Raw genomic sequence first — 22,381 nt, 5'->3', positions numbered from 1 at the left:
AAGGTGGATTGTGAGAGTAATCCCTTTAGAATTCAGGCAATAAGCAAAGATGCTGGTTGAAGATATTTTAAAAACAGTAATAAGACAAAAAAATCGAGAGCAGGTGAGATGGGGAAACGAGTCAAGGACTTGTCGTCAAGCCCAATGACCTGAGTTCCATCCTGGGACCTGTCACAGGCCTCAGATCTAAGCACAACTGACTCCATGGTGGGAGTACCATTCAGGCCATAAAATCTAGACATGTAGACATCACCGCTTGCCAAAAGGAAAACAAGGACCTAATCCATTGACTTCTGTAGTTCGTCTTCTAACTAACTGTTCTTGCTAACTGAGCTGTGTCAACCCAGAATGTGGTTTTTGTGTTTAAAGGCTCACCTGGAGAAGGACTTGGGGCTACCCTGGGATCCTGAACATTCAGTGTAGTTTTTGGCCAGCTATTAAAGACTTTCTATCGGCTTAAACCTGTGTCCAGGTAGTCTTCTCTGGTGGATGCCCCAGAATAGGACCCAGATGATAGAAAGAAAAAACAAACTCCCGCAAATTGTCCTCTGACCTCCACAAGCTCATCATGGTATGCAGGTATACATGTATACAAAATTAATAAATGTGACAAAGAAAACCTAAAGGCAAGAAAGAGGGTAACAATCAGTCAGATTTTTTGTTTGCTTGTTTGTTTGTTTGAGACAGGGTCTGTGTAGGTCTGTCTGTCCTGGAACTTGCTCTGTAGACCAGGCTGTCCTCAAACCCAGAGATCTGCCTGCCTCTGCCTCTGCCTCTGCCTCTGCCTCTGCCTCTGCCTCTGCCTCTGCCTCTGCCTCTGCCTCTGCCTCTGCCTCTGCCTCTGCCTCTGCCTCTGCCTCTGCCTCTGCCACTGCCTCTGCCTCTGCCTCTGCCAGGGTTGAAAGTGTGTGCTACAATACCTGGCCTGCCAGCCAGCTTTTTATTATCCCAGCAATTTTATACAGTCTTCTTCTCAGTGTAATGACACCTTCCTTCTAAACCATTCCTCCTTCTCAGTCATGATGGGGTTCAGTCACCATCAACAAACACCAATGGGTCTTTGTTGGTTTCTTCTCAATGTTTTATTTTTCAAAATATACAATTTATTTACATCTTTATTTCACAACCACAGTTTTGTATATTTATCTCAAAATCTCTAGATAGCTTCACCGTAAACAGTACAAATCACAGGGCCAGTCATGCTGCTTCTCTTTAGTCTTTGCACCCATTGGGTTTTTGACAAGTTTCAAGTAGTAATGGCTTGTAGGTAAGAAAGGAACAGAAAAGAAGGCAAGATGATTTTTTCTTTTTTACATAAGCTCAACACATAGGATTAGAAAGGGTCACCTGACCAGCTACTTCATTTGGGGTCAGATGAAGAATATTTATGTAATTTATAAATAAGACTCCAGGAGCAGTGAGGGCTCTGGTTACAAGGAAGAATGGTCTCGGGGCAGGGAAGGTGATAAGGCACCACATGAAAGCCCCTTCTTGGCTTCAGGAGGCACTGCTGGGAGGGTCCTGTGTTGGGGCAGGCATCTGCCTGTGTAGGTGGAGGCCAAGAATGGCCAGGGCTGGGGTGGGTCCCTCACCGATGCAGAGACCTCTTCAGCCCCTTTTGGGGGGCAGTTTGGGGGCAGAGGAGGGATGGAGAAAGCAGCTGGTGATTCCCAAAGGCAAGGGTCAGAGCTCCTGTCAGCCTTGCACAGGATGCCAGCCAGCCTCAAGCTTTCTGCCCAGGTAGACGAGTGCCGGATTACTTCCACTGAGGCAGCTGGTAGCACAGCCGGTATCTGGGGTTGGCAGGGTCCAGATACTCCTGGGGTCTTGGAGTGGCCTGTGGGAGGCATCGTGCTGTCTCTTCTTGGGATAGCCCTTCATTTACTTCTGAACCATCAAACTCTCTCAAGAAAGGGCAGGAGAGTAAGATGTGGCCACAGGCCTGCACACCATGCTTCTGCTGTGACACTGGTCCCTTTGCTGCATGGGGAAGCTCCCAGGGAGCCCAGGGTTCTAAGGCACAGGTGGGGTCAGTTTCCTTCATGCCCCTTGGGGCCATTGTCTGGACCCTGAATCAGTACTGAGGGCTGAAGATTAGGCAGGAATGCCAATGGGGGGGTCCTAATTCTCTGAGAATGAGCCAGTCCCCAAGGGCCACCTGGCTATCAAGAGGATGCTATCCTCACACAGTAAGCCAGAAGGGAAGTCCTGCCTTAAGATCTCCACCAAGCCCCAGGGCTAGACAGAGCCCATCCTGCCTGGCCAAGCTGATCTCAGCAGGGTCTGGATGGAGGCGGGGGTAGGACAGGGTGCAGGGGCCAGGGCTAGACTGAGGGTAGAACAGAGAGGGGTTGTCACTGCATCTTCGGGTGGGATTCCTCTGGTATGAGAGTGTGGAAAAAGTAATCCCACAATTTAGTGCTGATGCCAAACCCTGCAGAGGGAGACAAATGGGGCAGGAGATGAGGTGCTGGCAGAAGAGCAGGAAGAATTCCCGTGGGCAGGTAGAGCTAGGGGAGATTTCAATGTCTGTCCGCGCGCGCATGCGCGCTGCCTTCCCAAGGGCCAGACTCCTGGGTCTCACCCCAGACTGCTGGGTGGGCCTGGCCCTACTGTGTCCCCCACGTTGCCCTCCTTCGGCTTCCCCCTCGTCCTTGCTGAGCTAAGTTCATTCCTGCCTCAGGGTGCTGCTCCTGGAAAACCTGCATCCCAGACATCAGCATGCTTGGAGCAACTTATATCTGTGAATCTGTCTTTTTAACTATAGATTTTATTTGTGATGAAAATTTAGCATATGAATTAAGATGTGCTCTCAGTACAAAACAGACAGTATTAGGGAATGTAAGATAGCTCATTAATTTTTTATATAATTGCAAGTTTAGATGGTAATACTTTGGTTATGCTGGTTAAATATGTCATGCAATTTTCTTTATTCTTTTTTTTTTCATTTGAGTCAGAGTCTTATGATATAGCTTTAGCTAGTCTAGAACTCCCTACGTAGATGAGGCTGGTCCCAAACTCACAGAGATCTGCCTGTTTCAGTCTCCAGAGTGCTGAGTTTAAAGGTTACACTACCACACCTAGCCCAATGTTTTATTTGCTTTATTTTCTTTATGACAGTTATCGCTGTCTGAGATAATCTTTCTCATGGATTGATTTCCATGCATGTCCCTCTCTGCATATCTGTCTACACAAATAAGACCTCTGTATATGCCGTTCCCTGAATGGAACCTGGCTTTTAGTTGGGGCTGAAACTGCCAAACAAGTCAATAAACACAAATAAAGGCTGAGAGGCCCAGCCTCACCTGATTTCTGGTATTCAAAGTGATGCTTGACATGGTGGGCCTTCATGTTGTACAGGTAGGAACCCTTGTGTGGTGAGCCGAAGTGCAGGTAGTAATGGGTCATGTCATAGAGGACATAACCCAGGAGACCCCCTGCAAAGATGATGCCGGCCACGGCCTCGGGCAGGATGAGCCGCAGGAGCACATAGAAGAAGGCAATCACCAGAGAGGCTGGCACTGGGGGGAAGACCAGGCGGGAGCCGTCAAAGGGTGCCTGTGGACAAACAAGTGTGGGTATCAGAGGCAGCCAAACAAAGGCTGGTAGCCTGTGTGTGGTCAAGGTGTGTCAAAATGGAGACATTACTCATGGAGTGGAGCAGCCAGCTGTTCCAATGATGGGCTGGCAACCTATCCTGGAAAGGCTCCGTATCCTCATAGCTTTGGGACAGATCAACAGACCTGAAAGACCCAGAGAAAGTGTCCTTCTCCTTATTCCCTAGCCAGGATGGAAGCTGGCAAACTGCCCCAAGACACACCATGCTCCCGAGACCACTTGGGTTCAGAACTTATTCACTACTAGACAGGAACCCCAACCTCATATGCCAAGTCCTTTGCTAGAGGGGCTTTCTGGAGACCGAGTGTTGATGTGTACGAGGAGCCACGCACCGGCAACCTGGGTTAATACAGTCTGTGGAGAGAGGATCCTAGAAGTTGAACATGATGCTTCCCTCCCCATGTCTCAACTGGAAGCTTCTTTTGAAGGTTTACAGTGAGCCAGAGAATCAGAGACTAATCCCTCGGCTCTTGACCCTCAAAGGAGGAGGGAGGGCTGCTCAGTTCCTTAGTGTCCTCAAGCTTCAGTTTCCACTGTGGAATGGAAGCAGCACAGGGGCATCATCTTCAGACGACGCCTTTACGGAGGCAAGGGCTTTTGTCTGTTGTGTTCACTGAAATCTAGTACCATCCCCGGAGCATTCAGAGAACAGTACTGGGTGAATGAATGAGCTGTAAGCATTAAAGATGTTGATGAATTCAGGTGATGCAAAGAATCTACTGTTCATAATCGTGATGGGTGTGCGACACCACAGTATGTACTCATCGTTCTCACATTGTCCCTACCCAGTCACCCCTCTGAGAAATCTCAAACATCTTGGTGTTCCTTGCTCCAAGCCCAGAGCTGGATTCTCAGGAAGACTCCTGGGAACTGGCAATAGCCGAGAGGCTTTGTGGAGCCGGCTGCACATTCTGGGGCCTGGAGCCTGGAGCGGGACCCATGCTGCTCACCTTGTGGTGTTGGCCGTGCATGACAAAGTGCAGCATGATGAGGTAATGGCTGTCGCTGGGGGGCTTCATATGGAACAGAAAACGGTGAATGAGGTACTCCACAAGGGTCCAGATGAGCATGCCTAGCACAAAGAGGCCTGCGAACATGGACTTGGGCACCGCCACTGAATAATCTGCAGCGGAAACAGAGAGATGCTCGGGGTTGGTGAATGCCATGCACACCTGTGCCTGGTGGTTCTAGAGTCCTTGCCTCACCCAGGCTAACCTGGGCGTTGTTGCCCTCTGCCTAGTAGTTCCGGGCAGGCCGCACTGAGAAGCCCTGTGGTAAAGTGGGAGGGAGGCTGTGAGGATCTGCCGTGGGCTTGGGAAAGGTTCTTTACCAGAGTGATGAGGCTACTGGTCCTAATGGGGACTGTAGGAGGCACAGCTCTGGCTGATTGTTGGATGTCTACTTAGAAGGGTGACACGGTGGCATGGCACAGGGCACTGAGACCATCTTGAAAAAGGCAGCAGAGCCAGCAGTCACTGATAACAGGAATGAACAGCTGCGGACCATGTGTATGGGAGTGGACCGGCAGGAAGGACAGGAAAACCTAAGTGCAGAAATGTCAACAGATTTGAAATACAGGAAAATGACCAGCCTGGATGGGGGTGGGAGGGCTGTGCAGGTGTAGTTGTCAGTGGTTTTTAGCAAATTCTGAGTTGTGCGCCCAGCACTATTAAAGAGATGAGACTGGATGTCCCTCCTGAGGCTCTACTGTGGGGGCCGTGCCTCTGCCTCTCCAAACTCTGCTTGACAACTGATTTTAATCACAGACTGGCAGCCCCAGATCTGCATCTTCCACCCCGCCTTTGGACGGCCACTTGCCACTGTGTGTCTATCTCCACATGGTGTACACAGGACCCCAGAGCCAACCCTTCCCAAAGGAAGCCAATCATCTTCCTTTTTCTTTGGGCCCCACCCCTCCAGGCTATCCATTGGGGTTTCTCTTCTGTGGGTACCCACAAGTTACCGAAGCCTTTAGTTTCTTCCTCCCCCACATCCAGTAGCTACCACCCACTTCAGATCTCTTGGGCAAAGTGAAAGAAGCCGGAGGCATGGGCCTCAGAGTGCCTGACTCCATTTCCGTGAAAGTTCATACAAGTGCATTTGCGGACACAGAAAGCAGAGCAGTGGTCACTATGGGGAGGAGGATGGAGAATGGGGAGCAACTGCTCATCTGGTCTGAGTTTCCTTCTGAGGTGATGAGAGGGCTTGAAACTAGATAGAGGTGGTGTCTGTGCTAAAGGCCACTGTGCGATTCAAGTTAAAACGATCAGTTTTATAGCAAGTGAATCTCATCCCATTTGCATTTTGTTTGTTTGCTTATTTATTATTAAGACATGCCATTGCTTTAGCCTGTGGGGAAGAGGGATATATAGTTGTCTTTCCTGACAGCCTCTTGTGCCACCATGCCCAATCTGTAACTTAAATCCATTTGCTTATCCATCTTTACATTCACCTCAAGTCACTATTTTTCTTTCTAGATGTGTGTGTGTGTGTGTGTGTGTGTGTGTGTGTGTGTGTGTGTAAGAAGACTAAAGGTGTCTGATTTCATGGAGCTGGAATTTCAGAAAGTTCATCAACTGCCTAACACTGGCGCTGGGAATTGAACTCAAGTCCTCTGCAAAACGCCATCTCTCCAACCCCAGGTCACTGTTCTGAATCCCACTCCCTTACTGCCTATTAGTCTCCAGGGCAGTTTCAGGCCTCCTCCACTCCTGCTTCTATACCTTGTTAATGTGATACCTCACGGCCTTCAAACAAAGTCAAGGGACACTCCGTGTGCCTCAAGTCGTGATCTTCCAGACATGTCACCTGTTCGGGAGCCAAGTCAGACCACCAGTGGCTCTTTAGAAGTGCCATGCCGTTTTCTCCTGCACATGCTCGTTTGTTTGTTTGTCTGTTTTTGGAGACAGGGTTTCTCTGTGTAATGGTCCTAGTGTCCTGGAACTCGCTTTGTAGACCAGGCTGGCCTCAAATTCACTGAGCTCTCCTGCCTCTGCCTCCCAAGTGCTGGGATTAAAGGCGTGCACCACCACTGCCTGGCTCTGCACACACAAATTTGCTGATGCTCTCTTCCTTGGAGTCCCTGTTTTTCTTGTTTCTGGGGATCCAGTCCACAGGGCCCTGACATTTGTCTTCATCCACTTCTGGCTGGCTAGTGAACCTTGCTGTGTTCTCTGGTGCCACCCTAAAGCACTCTGTCCTGTGTGGTGTCATTGCACACTTTGCCCCCAGCTTGCAGATGAGTTTTTTTTTTTTTGAGCAAAGTCTTCTTGTGTGTCGAATGCTTATCACAGCATGCTCACAGAAACTTATCAGGAGAGAAACAGTGGAGAAAGCTGGAGGTTTGTGCCTGGATGAAATTTGCCCCGTGCCTCCTTCTGTGCATACCAGGCTCAGGGAGACAGCTTTGAGAGGTACCTCCAAATGGCTCACATGATCTGTAGACAGGCCCAGGCCCAATGGCCACAGGGACTGTTGTGAAAGGAAGAGAGCCTGGGCAGATGGGAAGCAGAAATGACCATTAGCTTCTCGGCCAAGTAAATTTCTAGGTGCCTGGGAATTATCCTTCGCCTGGGAACGGACATGAGGTACAGCTACAACTTGATCGCATATGCTCCATGCTGCGGTCTCCCTGGAATCTTCTGCATTGATTCCAGGGCAGCGTTTGTTCGGTGGCTGCAGTGCGACCCCATTGAGTGTCCCTTTGCCTTGTGAGTTCCTATTCCCTTTGCATGGTGATCTGCACGATGAGGAATGCATGAGGCAATGCGTCTCTCATGCCACTGTTACTGGCATTGTGGCCACAGGCTTACTAGCCTGCCATACTGGACCTTTATCACACAGGCACATGTTAGCTGTCTGCAGAGGCCTGAGGTGCTGTGGAGCTCTCAAATCATTGTCCTTGCCATGGAGAACAGTCCTCTCCTATAGGTCAAGCTTCCACCCGCCTCCTCACCCCAGCATCACCCAGTCTGCCCATCCGGCCGGAGCTGGTACTGAGTGGTATCTCTGGAGGAATCCAGCAGAGGGACCTGGGCCAAAGCTCAGAGTCCCCTTCCCCCTCTGGCCTCCAGCCCTGGCGGCCCTGCCACTGTTGGTAATTGTTAGGGGAGTGCTGGGCAGACAGTGGACGATTCAGTGAGCAGCCTCTGAGCAACAAGCCCTGTGCTGTGCCTGAGCTATTCAGCGTGGGCCGAAAAGGGTAACTGTGACCAGTGGGATGTGCACAGTAACCCTCTGGGCTCTGGGCTGGGTTGTGGGGGCGCTTTCCACAGCTCGCTAATCCCCCACCCCATGCTGGGTGAGGCAGACAAACTGAGGGTCCCAATGCTGTGGGAAGCCCTTGACTTGCTGCCCTCAGGAGATGTAGGAAGAGAAGCCTGTGTGTGGAGGAAGGAAACCGTCTGGAGCATATCAGGAATAAACTGTTATCAGGCGAGGGAAGCAATACCCCCAGACAATAACCTAAGGTGCCAGGTATATTGCCTGGGCAAGAAAAGAGGCATGTGCCTGGAGACCGAAGCAAGCAGAGAGTCTGTGAACCAAGATGGCAGAGTGGCCACTCTGAGAAACTTAGTTCTACGTGTTCTTTGAATAACAGCCCATGCCATACTCTCTCTGTCTCCTGTTCCCTAACTGGAAGCTGGGGGCAGGTGGTTTCTACATCCTAGACCATATGACCCTGAATGACTCATTTGCCTTTTCCAGGCTTGATTTTGTGTGTTCATTTGTGTGTGTGTGAATGCACATGTGACTGCAGGTATGTATGCATTTATGTACAGACAAGAGGATAATCTTGGGTGCTGTTTCTCCTCAAGAGCCATCTGCTTTGTTTTGTGAGACAGGGTCTTTCACTGGAACTTGAGGCTGGCTGGTTAGGCTAGAATGTTGGTCAGTGATGCCTGGGGATCCATCTGTCTCTGTCTCCAGAGTTGGGAGGTTACAGGTGCTCCCTACCAAGCCTGGGATCAAACTCAGATACTTGTGCTTGTGAGCAATTGCTTCACCAACTGAGTTATCTCCCAGTCCCTCATCTCAAAAACCTGGAAGATAGCATTGCATGCACTTAACCATGGACTATGTGATGTTTTGACAGTATACCTTCAGGAATAACTGTTTTCTCAACCCTGAGAGGGGATAGCAGGTGCCTTTCCCATGGGGCTTCTGAGAAAGCACATGGAGTCCTGGGAAAGTACATGGTCTGACATATGCTGCACACTTAGTAGAGGGAATCGGGTGTCACTGCCAGGCTCAGCTTCTGTTGTGTGGCCCTTAGCTTTGAAGACTGTCTGCAGTGCTTGCATATCCTTCTCCCAATTTCTCTTTCAATCTGGGATGTGAACATGGACTCATCTGCATGCAGCTGTGCCACTGATATACCAATCCATCCATCCATCCATCCATCCATCCATCCACCCATTCATCCACCCATTCACCCATTCATCCATCCATCCACCCATCCATCCATCCATCCACCCATCCACCTACCCATCCATCCATCCACCCACCCACCCATCCATTGTCTTTTGAGATAGAGACTCATTATCTAGCCCTAGTTAACCTTGGCTAGTCTTGGACATGCTATGGTAGATGAGGCTGGCCTCCAGCTTACAGTAAGTAATTCCCTCACCTTTGTTCTTGCAGTTCTAGGATTACACGTGTACACCACCATGCCCAGTCTTCATTTAGTCTCTCAATGAGGAATTCTAGGTTGTACATTCTCTGTTATTTGAATTGAGACATGGTCTCACTGTACAGCTCTGGCTCCCTTGGGCCTGCTAATATATATAAGAATAGACCATAGCTTTGGAGCATGTCCTGCAACTCACTCTGTAGACCAGGTTGGCCTCAAACTCACAGAAATCTGCCTGCTTCTGCCTCCCGAGTGCTGGGATTAAAGGTGTGCGCCATCAGCGCCTGGTTTATGATATGGTTTTTTATGCCTGTAGAAACTCAAGACTGTGGAGAACACAGTTTCCTGCCCTCAAGACCCCAGGAAGAAGTCAGGAAGAAGCCAGTTTGTGCTCGTTACCTGTTGTGAATGATGCGAAGAGCCGGATGTTGTCCTGGCTGAGGGTTCGGTAGTAGGACCAGCTGAGGTACAGCACCAGGGGCACCCAGATGATGGGGACACTATACCTGCAGGAGGGCCATGGGGTGAGAGAGAGATATGCATGGAAGGGGAGGGAGAGCAGGGCCCAGCTTCTCTGAGGCATGCATTTTAACTACAAAGGGAACAAGGTGATCCCAAAGCACAGCCGTGGCCAAAAGGCACAATGGTGTAAGGAGGAGGGGAAGAAAAGAGAAGCTGTGAGTCCATCTGCCTCTCCCCACCCCACCCCTCCTTCCTCTCTTTGGTTTTTCTGAGACAGGGTTTCTCTGTGTAGCCCTGGCTGTCCTGGAACTCACTTTGTAGACCAGGCTGGCCTTGAACTCACAGAGAGCTGCCTGCCTCTGCCTCCCCAGGCCTGGGATTAAAGGTGAGGGCCACCATCGCCTAGCCTGTCCCTGTCTCTTGAGACTAGTCATGGGCAGAAAAGAATTATGGGGTGCCATGGTTACTGACTCTGGACAGCTATATAGACACTGTCCTCCTGAGGCAGGGGAACTAATTACAGGAAAAATTGTTGGCACATGCATTAAAGGCTTCCCATCCTACATAGGAGTCTGGAAAGGAGCAGGCACAGGCACATGGCAGGATGCTACCCAGATGGTAGATAAAACCAGGTGCAGGAATCGATTATGGCTACAGCCTGCCCCATGTCCCCAAGAATTTACAGCATATCCTTTATTTTAAGGAGGAACTGAATTACTCCCTCCCCTTGTATGTCTCACTGGTGTTACCAGCAGAGAGGCCCACCTCAGAGCCTGCATCACACTCACCAGACAGTCTTGGAGAGAGCCTCGATGAGGTCAGAGTGGAAGAGGCGGATGGGCCTGGCCACTGGCTGGTGAACCCACTCATCATATTTCTCTCCCAAGTGGCCCACCTGCCACAGCAGAGGCTTTTGCCAGTCCACCAGGTCCTGCAAGAGGCAAATTGGGCCCTTGATAGTCACACTTCCAATACCCATTTCCACACTCTCGGTTACAGCATCCTGTTCCCTAGCACCATCGCAGTTCACGTGGCGTGTGGAGCCACACACACCGCGGTTTGGAGGAGGGGAATCCATACTGTCCCTTCCAGCCCCTGGAAGTGGAATCCAAGTCAGGCCCATGGCCCAAGCTTGCTTGGACCAAGAACCACCAGATGCCTGTTCCTCCCACTGGAGTGGTTAAGTTGTCTGAGTCTGGAGGTGCCAGCAGAGCCCAACTAATGACCCAGACAGCATAGAGTATGGCCAAACCAAGAGCTGGTGACAATGTCTAGTGTCCATGTGGACTCCATACATACAAAGACCAACATATTCTGCATCACCAGGGTCTGTGTCATAAATAGAGGCCCTTTTTCCTTCACTGAAGACTTTCTTCTTGCTGCTGGCCTGGATAATTAATTCACTCATGCATTCATTCAAATAGCCATTCACTCAATCATTTGCTTAGCATTTGATTTTTGTGTCTTTTGACTTTTGTAAGTGTGCATATAGGCATGCTAGGTGCTAGAAAGGATCAATAGGTGTGTTGGAGAGCACCTTTGTTTCATATAGCTTAGTGCTCAGAGTAGAGACTCTGGAGTCAGTCCTAGGTTCAAATCCTGGCTCTACTGCTCACTGCATGCCTTTGGGGGAAAATTACTTGGACTTTCTGAAACCCATTCCCCTCAGCTATAAAGCAGATAATAGCATTGTCAGTGGAAGGTGTTCAGCAGGATGAAGCATACTAAACAAGACAGGCTAGTGCTGATTTAAGGATGTCACAATTCAGAGGCAAGAGGACTGTCACAAATGCACAGATGTAGGGTAAGCAAGCAAGACTTTGAACATGATCTGGGGTTTGCTCATCAACATGGAAGATTTGCCTAGGTGGGGAGGGTAACAACAGGGGATGTGGGTACAGATACGGAGTTGAAAACAGCTGTGGTCCATGTTACAGAGCAGTTCCCTGACATTGCTGTGTGAACTGCAGAAAGAAATCTGTGGAGGGCTTAGTAGGACACTCTGTTCAGGCCCAGGAATGGTGTTGCATCTAACAGGCCAGCTCTTCCCAGACACACACTATACCAACCTCAGCAGCGCCAGCAGGCTCACCCCCAGGGAAAAGGCCAGGGACCCTATTTACTTTTCAAATTTAAAGATTTATTTTATTTTGATGGGTATTTGTGTTTGTCTATATGTGTACACGTATGTGCGTGCGTGTGTGTGTGTGTGTGTGTGTGTGTGTTTGCACATGTGTGCACATGCCTGCTGACCATGGAGGTCGGAAAAGGGCACTGAAATCCCTGAAACTGGAGTTACAGGAGGCTATGAACTGCCCATTGCTAAGTGTAGAGAAACAAAGCTGGGTACTGAGCCATCACTCCTGCCCCCAGAGACCCTATTTGCATTTGTGACACACACACACACACACACACACATACACACACACACACACAGAGAGAGAGAGAGAGAGAGAGAGAGAGAGAGAGAGAGAGAGAGAGAGAGAGATTTAAATCATATGTGACTTCATTCTGATTCATGGACTGTAAGAGTACAATATATAAATTATATATAGGTTAACATGGACATATAGTAAAAACAATGGGCCCAACGTTTTTACTCATAGGAATACAGAACCAAAGAGTTCAGAGGCTTTACCTATAGGCAACGAGAAATACTCAAAGATTCCTGGTGACTTAGTATATTGAATAAGATCAATCTGGATTCCGACAGTAAAGAACAGTGAACTTAAAGCCAGGGTCCACACTGAAATCCTGTCCCTGCTGCTGACCAGCTGTATGACCCTGAGCAAGCATCTATACCTCTCCAAGCTGCTCAGTTTCTTGTAAGTAAAGCTAGTAGTCCAACAACTCCAAATCAGAGGGAGGGTCTCCAATACAAGACATCAGTCTTCAACAAAGGGAGGGGGCCACCGCAGGAGGAAGGCCGGCAGGGTAAGGGAAGGAGAGAAAGAACGAGCAAGCCTGGGAGAGAGACCCTGCAATGACTCTGGAAACCTGCTCCTCCTTCATGCCCTCTTTGCCCAAACTGGCTCAGCTCCAGCAGCTCTCCCGGGAACTGGCCTTCATGTGTTCCCAGACTCTCTGGGACCTCTCTACTGTTGCCATCACAACTTTGGGAAGGGGTGTGGGTGTTCTGGAGCAGGCAGGTAAGGCCTCCAATCACTCTTCTTGAGTTTGTGAGCAGGGAAAGAGGTCCAAACCTCACTTGGCTGCTGCTCCCTTCCTGACTCTAGTTTCCTTAGCTTCATGCTGTGGCCCAAGTGATGCAGACAGTCTCACGGCTTCCATGTCTCCATCCTGGGTCTCCGAGTCTGGGTCTCCGAGTCTGCACGCATGCACACTTTATACCAGCAAAAGGAATGGGAGGAACCATCTGGGACACCATGTTTACACCTTATCATCAAGTGGCCTGCACAGCCTCACCCTAGAAGGCACTAGGCAAGGTCACACGACATCTTGAAGCTTTGCCCCAACCTCAACACTCACAGAGCACATGGTATGTGTCATTCATGATTGTAAAAACTCTACATGGCTTAAACCATCCACTCGCTTCTCAACATGCCCAACTGAACAGGTACCATAATCACTGCCATTTATAGATGTGATAATGAGTCTGATAATCTGTCAAGGCCAACCTGTCATATCTTCTTGTTGAATCGCCCATTCACTATGGGGAATTCCTTGTTCTGGGGTCCTCAGGTTCTAACTTTTTATGTGGCAAGAACTTTGCTCACTGACTCATCTCTCCATTCCAGATTTGTTTATGTTTATTCTTTCTTGCTGTTTTCTATCTCCTCTGTCCTTTCTTATTTGCCACATTTTGTATTTTATTTTTAAGAGATTTGAAACCCTTTATTTACTTATGTTGCATGCATGTGTATGTGAGTGGGCGCTTGCATGCCACAGAGGATTTGTGGGGGTCAAAGGACAACTTGTGAGGCTCAGTTCTCTCCTTTCACCATGCGGAGTCCCAGGGATTGAACTTGGATTGCCAGTTTTATTGGCAGGAGCCGTTACCTGATAAGTCATCTTATCCGTGTTAAGACATTTTACGTTAATGCCTTCATTGGTCTTTAGTGATATCTCTGAGTTTTTCCTTCTAGTGGTTGCTCTATGGGTGATAGCTACATATTTTATTTTCTTACCATCTCTCTCAGATAAAACCCCTGATCTCCTATGTTCTCTGTTTCCAATGTTGTTACACATGGCATCCATATGCCTAAGTTTCATTTGTACATTTAATTTGGCTTTAGATATTTTAAGAAAATAACCATTTGAGGTCAGTGAGATGGCTCAGTGGATTAAGGCACTAATGACCTGAGTTTAAACCTTGGGACCAACATGGTAGAAGGAGATAACTGACTCTCCCAAGTTGTCTTCTGATCTCCACACAAGTACTGTGGCACACATATTCCCCCAATAAATACATATATTACTCAGATGTGTGGCCAAGTGGGCCTCCTTTCTCTACCTAGCAAAGATTTAAGCAAATTTTTATGTTGATCTATTTTGCCCTATTTTGTTCAGCAAGAAGAAAAAAACCATAGTATTATAACTTTAATTCAGTGGAGACACAGGAAGAAATGTGTAGGTGAACCACAGGAGAGAGCAGATACAGAAGGAAGGCTGGGATTAGATTACTGAAGAGATATTTATAAAACACAGCTCTTCAACAATGTGGTCCTTCTTGATGTCCTATTGCCTATTTGACTTGTACACATGATTTCATCCACTGTCTAGGTAGACCAGCAGGCCCTGTTACCCTTTATACATAGTAGGTTGCTGTCTACAGTCAGTGCCAAGGCTGCCTGTGATCTGCTGATTTTTTTGTTGTCTTTTTGGATTTGAGACAGTGTGTGTGTGTGTGTGTGTGTGTGTGTGTGTGTGTGTGTGTGTGTAGAGCCTTGGCCTCAAACTCAGTGATCTGCCTGCCTCTGCCTCCCAAGTGTTGTTTTAAATCTGTGCATTGCCACTGCCTGGCATCTGTCCATTTTTTTTTAATTCCACACTGTGCCTTCCTAGGTAGACCTCCTTGGTACCCAAGGAGAGTCACTTGACTCTGGGAGCTAAAAAGCCTTGCCTCTACCCCTGCAAAAATCCCTCTCATCAGCAAGGGCCAACATCAATATTTCTAGCATAGGATTTCTGTTCTACTATTCTGGGGGAGGGGAGTAAAGTGAGATGTGCATACATTGACTTTCTCCCTTTTTCCCTATATTGAGGCCCAGAAGCTGGAGTTGGTTTGTTGATTCTAGAGTGGGAATCTCCTTATCTCCCCCACCCCCATATGTTTTTGGTTTGGTGTTTTTATGAATTACTTTTATTTATTTATTTATGTGTGTGTGTGTGTGTGTATGCAGGGAAGTACACATGCTCTTATGGGAGTGTGTCACAGTATACTAGCAGAGGTCAGTCTCCAGGAGTTGGTTCTCTCCCTTTACCATGTGGGTCCTGAAGACTAAGCTCAGGTTGTCAGGCTTGGCAGCAAATGCCTTCATTGACTGAGCCATCTCATAGGCTCCTGGTGGTGAATTCTGAGACAGGGTCTTCTTATGCTACGTATCCCTGGATGGTCTGGCTCTCAATATGTAGACTAGGCTGTCCTCAAACTTGAGATAATTCTCCTGCCCCTGTTTCTCAAGTGATGGAATTACAGGCATGTGCTACCATGTCTGGTTACTCTCCCTAGTTTGTAGCACCCTCAAAACAATTTCTCAAGAGCTAGGACCTTCACCTGGCACTAGGCCTGGTTTTGCTACTATATGCATACTGTCTTTTTTCAGATTTCTTCTAGTCCTGGTTACTGAAGGGCAGCACCTTCACTAGGTATGAACAGGTTCTCACTTGCTATTCTTTCCAACAGGGAAGGTGCAGAAAGCTGATTTTGGGAAGACATATGATGGCTGACTGCCTACGCGGGATCTAATGAGGTAAAAAGGAGCTCATTCCTTCTTTACCAGGCAGACACTTCCTTGGCCCCCTGCCCTCCCATGCAAGTGGCTTTCTTCTGAGCTGACCCTGGTCCTGTCCTCCCACTCTGTGCTGACTAAAGTTCAGGGCACAGGGGGAAGGCAACGTGAAGGAATGAGGTTGGCAGGGGAAATGAGAGGAGAATGGGACACAGACCATGCCTCCAGCTCCCAGGCATCTGGGGACTCCCATGGCTACCCTCACTTTGAACCTGTGGGACCTGATGCTCAGCACAGGCAAGGTTAGTGCTTAGTGCAGGACTGTGTGGATGAAGGTGACCATATGCTCAGAAACTACTCTGGAGTGGACAGGTTGCTGGGCTCAGGGCCTTCTTTGGTGGTTCATAGACCTGAGCAGCATGCTGGGCCCAGGATGCAGATGAAATCAGTGAGTGTCTAGGCCAAGCATCTTGCGGACCCCATGCCCTTCCCCCAACACAGCTCTGCCCTTGCCCAGCCAGGAAGGGGGAGGCTGTTTCTGGCTATGCCAGGAATGCAGCTGGCAGCAGCTCGCAGGAGGAAAGAGCAGCCTGCTGCCCAGAGAGTGAGTGGGCAGAGGGCCTGCTGCCTGGGTAAGGAGGGGCTTGCCTCCGCTCTCCTTCTTGTTCTGTGGATCCCCTTCCTCTTGGGCAACAGGAACAAGGTGTCACAGGAACACTCCTCAGGGGTGGCCTCAGGCCTGCAGCAAGTGCTCAGATCTGCTTTTCCCCAGGGGAGCAAGAGCAGGAGTTGGCAACTGCTGGGTGCCGTAGTGCTCCTCCCACTGCTATGAGCTCAAAAGACTGTTTAGAGAAATGTCCATCTGAACCCCAGAGCATCTGCTCCAGGACAGCTTTCTGAGCCAGGGAGGCAGGGCAGGGTGGGACTTGCAAGCAGCAGGCCAGTGGGGCGAGCAGTGAGGAACAAAATGCTCCCCTAGGAGCTCTCTGGCTACCTTTTCTATGCCCTAGTGATAAGCCATCTGGGCTCTGGTCCCATACTCATTATCTTTCATAAGCCTCAATCAACAGACTGACGACTGTGAAAACCTCATGTCATAGGTGAGAACACTGAAGACTGACTGCTTGCTCAGCCGCAGATGCTGGAGTTAGGCCTGCTCCTGAGCATGGAGCTCAGAGCCTGAGTTCTTAGCACTCAGACCCAGACCATCAGTCAGTGGAATCAGGGCCCTATGGCTATGAATTCCCCAGCAAGTAGCTATGGGGATTCTGCAGCTGTGCCTACTGTTAGCTGTAGAATCAAACCAGCTGGTTGGGGGTCCCGCCAAGATTGGTGCAGACCTCTCCTGCTCAGAGGAAGTGGGACAAACTCAAGATCATTGAGGTAGTTCTGGGTCATCTGACTTCTCTGGTGCTTCTGTGTCTCTCCACTCAGGGGACACGAAGTCTGGGGAAGGGACAGAGCAACAGAGTCGAGCCAAGCTGGAACTCACAGCCTAGAGTATATCATTCCCTGGGTATGGGTTTGCCATAGTACCTTTGTTTTGACCCAAGTCCTTGTTGACTTGTGTTACGTTAGAACCTCCAAAGAGTAAAGCCCATCTGGCCAAAATCAACACTTTGCCAGCTCTTCAGACTCCAAGAGCTCCTAATGGTAAGGGTTATATGTGTGGTTTTGAGGTCAGGGCAGGGACTTGGGGGAACTGACCACTACATTTTCTGTGTACATACAGATGTCCCTGTGTGCTTGCATGTGTCTCTGCATGCACATGTGTGCGAGAACAAATGCACCTATGTGCATACCTATGTGGAAACCAGAAGTAGACTTTAGATGTCTTCACTTTATTTATTTACTTATTTATTTTGAGACAGTCTCTCACTGAATTTGGAGCTCACTAATTCGCTAGGCTGGCTAGTCAACAAGCCTCAAGGACTATCCTGTCTTCCTCTCTCCAGTGCTAAGATTAGATATATACACGTAGGTTCTGGGAATTGAACCCTGGTCTTCGTGTTTGTATGGCAAGCACTTTAAAGACTTAGCCATCTCCCCGGCTGCACCAATACATTTTGATTAGTAACACACCTGTCTGAATGGTTTTCTACCTGCCTTGATGGAAAAGGTAGACTACACCCACTCACAGTCTCTCCAAGGTGAAGGAAGCTGATTATACTGAGATCTGGTTTAACTTGAGGTGGGATAAAGAAGATGTAGCCACTTTGGCGATACCTCCAGAACCTATTTTTGTATTCATCCTTCCTTTCTGCCATCTCCTCTCCCAGTCACAGGACTCAGGGAGACTCACTTTGGGCCAGATGAGAGGTGGAAGGATTTCAAGATACATGGGAGCACAGAGAAAAGGGCTCATCAGGTATGGTCAGCCAGGAAACTAACCTGTGGCTAACTTGCTGTCTGTGTTGCTTACCTGTGGCTACCATGCCAGCTAGGCTGCTTATCTGCTGGTCAGGTAACATTGGCAGAAGACTATAGGTGTTGGTTCCTGGCATTTGTTTTTTTCTGTTTGTTTGTTTGTTTGTTTGTTTGTTTGTATGACAGGATCTCTCTGTGTGGCCCTGGCTGTCCTGGAACTCACTCTGTAGACCAGGCTGGCCTTCAACTCACAGAGATCCACCCACCTCTGCCTCCCGAGTGCTGGTACTGAAGGTGTGTGTTGTCGCTGCCTCCCGAGTGCTGGTACTGAAGGCGTGTGTTGTCACTGCCTCCCGAGTGCTGGGGTTAAAGGTGTGTGCCATCATGCCTGGCTGGCCCCTGACACTGTTAACAGTTAGATCACAGGTGACTCATGAATGTCTTCCTTACATTCATTACAGCTCAAGTATGAACTCAAGAGCAAACTGTAATTTAGTCAGGCACCATGGCACACACCTTTGATCCCAGCACCCAGGGAGGCAGAAGCAGAGGCAGGTGGAGCTCTGTGAGTTTGAGATTAGCCTGGCCCACACAGAAAGCCCCAGGCCAGCCAGGGCTGCACAGTGAGAATGTGTCTCAAAAAGGAAGAAAACAACACGAGCAAACAAAGCTGTGTGAGCTGACGCTCATTTGTTGTCTAGGGGTGTCTGGGGGAGAAGCTTCGGTGAACCCCTTAAGCCCCATCCGCTCTAAATGCTTCCTGGGAGGCTGGCATCCCCCTGCCCTCTGAAACAAGACTGGGTACCGAAGGGAGGGCTCTGAAAAGGACACACTAGCCTAAGGCTGAAGCCGGTTGAAGGGAGAAGGTGTGCCCAGAAGTCAAGAAAGATGGGCAACTGTGGTCACCAGACCAACTGGGCTCTAGAACACAAAGATTTGGGCATGGGAAGGAGTTGCGATCTAGTTGTTTTGTTTTGTTTTTCCTCCTAAGGAAGCCAGAGTCCTACTCAGCAGAGAGGTTCAAGTGGGTAACCTTGATCATTCTGGTAAAATTCCACACAGAGCCTGAAAGTCAGATGAACCTAACTTCTGACAGGGCGGGGCACCAGATTTTTCTCGATTTTTACTCATTTCTGCTGTTTTCAGATTCCTCTACCCCAGACCAGCATGATTAGCCTACTTTCTCCTCACTCTTTCCAGCCTGACCCACTTGGTTCTCTGGCTTCTAGGGCCCATGGCTCCCATCCTTGGAAGCACCTAGAGAGCTCACCTTGAAAACAAAGGAGTCCTACCTTTGCAAACTCACTCCTGGTCTGCAGACCCTCTAGGGGGTACAAAGCCACCACCACCTTGTTGGTATTTTTCCATAGCTTCTGAAGACCTACCCTGACCTGATCAGAAACAGCCTGTAGCTCTGCTAGTCCCTTCCTTCCCAAAGAGCTGGGCGTGATCAGGCGGTGATTAGAGAGCAGAAGGATTCTTTTGGGAAGAGAAGAGAAAAAAATAAAAAGAAGAGAAAGGAGGGGAGGGTGAGGCAGAGAAGGAGAAAAGAAGGGAGGAGAGCGCACCCTGTACCCTGTGTGTGTGTCCTGTCCCCAACTTGTCATAAAGCACAGCCGTTTTGTTCCTGAGATACTGTGTAGGCTGCCACACTGATAAAGCTCCAGTGAGCTCTTTACAGCATGCTCTTCCCAAGAGTCAGACTCTAAGCCAATCTCACTGGTGCTAGCTTAAAAGGACTTGTGCCTGTGGAACCTGCCACTGCTATTCACAGCCCTGAGTGAGGACACACCGGCTTAGTCCTGGTCTTGCCCTCATCCTCATCAAAGCCCCTCCAGTCCCAGGGCAAAGTCTTGACTCTAGCTCCTGGAGTCCTTGACTCACTCAAGTGGCTGGCTCCTCATTTGTTCTGCTATTTGCAGAGCAATTTCCAATTCCCCCAGATTACTAGAGAAACCTGCTATTTGTACCAAGTTACTGAGTATCCTTCTCTTGTCTTTGTTGCCCAAACCCTGTGCTACTGGTGAGTAATGATGGCCCATCCAGGGATGGGGGCCAGAAAGGAGGTCATGAAAAGCTGATGAAAGACTTTCCTTGTGACTTGGGCAAGTCTTTCCTCTTGCTGGTCTATTTTCCTGTTGGACCCATGGCTCTCTGGAGGGAAGAGGGGCATGGAATGATCTGATTTTTCAAGCTGGATGCACTAAAAATTTTTTTGTCATGAGCTCTCCAGAGACAGTCCCATAGACAGAGATTATCTCCAAGTCCTGGGGTCACAGACGTGGGAGTCCTGGTCGTTGGGGTCCAGCCAACAACCAGCTGTGGGAAGCTCCTTTGATCCATATCCCTTGTCCTCTGGCCACCTGTGTTTCCTGGAACGCTTTCTGAATCTCTTCATGTGGTCATAGCTACTTTGAGGAAGAAGGGATGGCTGTCCTATTTTTTCTGTGCCTCTGGTGTCCATTGCAGGCAGAGGACACACTTGGGGGCATGCACACTCACGTCTATTCCAAGAGATAACAACTTGGGGACAGTACTGTGACCCAAGATGGAGGGAAATGACACCTGAGCTTGGTTCTCACCCAGGCCCCTCTAGGCAATGCTGCTTTCCTATGCTCTCCACAGGGCCCTGTTGTCCTCTTCCAGAGCTCACCTCATGGCAGATCTGCATGGTCCCTACACTAAAGCAGGGGGCTGTAAGACTCTGCACACATCTCTAGCCTTCCTTAGCCCTATCTGCCACATAACCTTTGCCACATGGGACTTGTGGGTTGTCTACCCACAAGGGACTTTTCCTGAGTGGTCATAGGTGCCAGAAGCAGATTTTCCATGCGCACCGGTCAGAGTGGGTATGTCAACCCTGTCGTTGTCCCATCTCTAGCGTCAGGGTTCTGATGGGAGACCTGTCTTATTCCAGCAGGTGTGTAGGGTGAGTTTCTTGTAGAGATCTCATGCACCATTTACCCCAGCTCCCCACCAGCAAGCTCTCCCCAGCCCTCAGCGCCCGCAGCTAGGTTTGCTGCCCCAGCTCACCCTTGAGCATTGTGGGTACCAGTGTCTCTTCTTCATCTTCCCTGGACACACGCCATGGCTTCACATACCTCCCCAATCCGCTATAACCCAGTCACTCCCAATGTCCTGTGCCAGCTACCTTGTCCCAGTCCACCACTTTGAATTGTGGCTCCATAGCGGGGTCTGTCTTCTGAGTGTCTGCAGAGGCTACAACACCATTCTCCAAGGGGTCCTGGGAAGAGACGATACAAAATTACTTACAGGGTGAAGGGAGAGAATGGTGCCCCAACTGCCCCTAGCAAGGGAGCTAAGAATGGGGGAAACCCCATGGGTGGGGCTGGGGTGGGTGGCAGTCAAGGACAATAAGTACTTTTGCAATTAGAGACACTGGTGTGGGTGTCATTATTCTTTGTGCTTCTCCCTACAAAACAGAAACGAAAGATGCAGAAAGATCTGGAAGAGTAAGCAAACCATAAGGAAGTGAGAGTGGCTAGGGGTAGCTGCCAAGCTCAGCAAGTATCACCGTGTGGCCCCCCCCCAGAGCACCTGATGGGGTTCGCTGTGCCACTCCCGATGATGGCCCTCCCTTTCTTTCTCCCTGCTTGGTTACTCAGCAGACTGTGTGGGTCACAGACTGGCCCACGTGATCACAGGAAAGAAAGGCAGCTGGGAGCCAGGGAGACTGGTCCTCCTGCAATCCCGGCCCGTCAGTGGTCACATGTGGGACAGAACTAGCTGAGGTGTGCCCAAGTGGACTCAAGGTTAATTTAAACTAGCAAAGAGGTAACGCCAGAAGGAAATGGAATGTGCTGGGAAAATCACACAGCTTCAGCTAGCTTTGACGTCACGTGGGGTTGGGGCCAGAGAGAGCAGGTTTACAGGGAAGTAAAACTCATGCTTCCCTGCAGGAAGGGCAGGGACAGACCTTGCCAGTGGGAGCTTCCCAAACAACCACAATCCTTGTGGCCCTGGGAAGCCAGATGTTAGCAAGGGGTTTAGGAGTTTTCAGCAGCCAGCTGGGGTTTCTTCTTTACTTTTCCTCAGACAGAAGATGTAGCCCAGACCGATTTCCAACTCCCCATCCTCTGTGTCAACCTCCCAAGGACAGGAATTACGGAATGCACCAGCATGCCCAGCAGCACTGGGGTTTGGTACTGTGCTTACATTTTTCTTTCCAAATAAGCCTAAGAGAACTTGACAGTGATGGTGACCTTGTTGGCATTTTCTAGGGAAAACCCAGACAAATTCCAGAAGTGGGCTTTTGTGTGTGTGTGCGTGTGTGTGTATGTGTGTGTGTATTATACATACATATGTATGCATGTATTTTTAATTGAAACAGAGTCTTGTTTTGTAGCCCATACTTGTCTCAAACTTACCA

General features: G+C 49.3%; 1 protein-coding gene across 1 annotated transcript in view; it reads right to left on the bottom strand.

The window, feature by feature from the left end:
* Window positions 1-1,063: 1,063 nt before the first annotated feature.
* Fa2h (fatty acid 2-hydroxylase) overlaps window positions 1,064-22,381 on the bottom strand; it is a 50,593-nt gene continuing 29,275 nt past the window's right edge. The window contains exons 2-7 of the mRNA XM_005073045.4: window positions 21,143-21,235; window positions 10,501-10,643; window positions 9,650-9,756; window positions 4,569-4,741; window positions 3,306-3,558; window positions 1,064-2,434 (exon numbers count right to left, since the gene is read on the bottom strand). Of these exons, the coding sequence (XP_005073102.2) occupies window positions 2,355-2,434; window positions 3,306-3,558; window positions 4,569-4,741; window positions 9,650-9,756; window positions 10,501-10,643; window positions 21,143-21,235 (849 nt within the window). The 3' untranslated portion in view covers window positions 1,064-2,354. The remainder of the gene's footprint in view (window positions 2,435-3,305; window positions 3,559-4,568; window positions 4,742-9,649; window positions 9,757-10,500; window positions 10,644-21,142; window positions 21,236-22,381) is intronic.

This window comes from Mesocricetus auratus, unplaced genomic scaffold, assembly GCF_017639785.1.
Source record: "Mesocricetus auratus isolate SY011 unplaced genomic scaffold, BCM_Maur_2.0 Super-Scaffold_6723, whole genome shotgun sequence".
NCBI lineage: Eukaryota > Metazoa > Chordata > Mammalia > Rodentia > Cricetidae > Mesocricetus > Mesocricetus auratus.
Note: the sequence above shows the minus strand (reverse complement) of the source record. Positions and strands in the feature narration are given on the sequence as shown.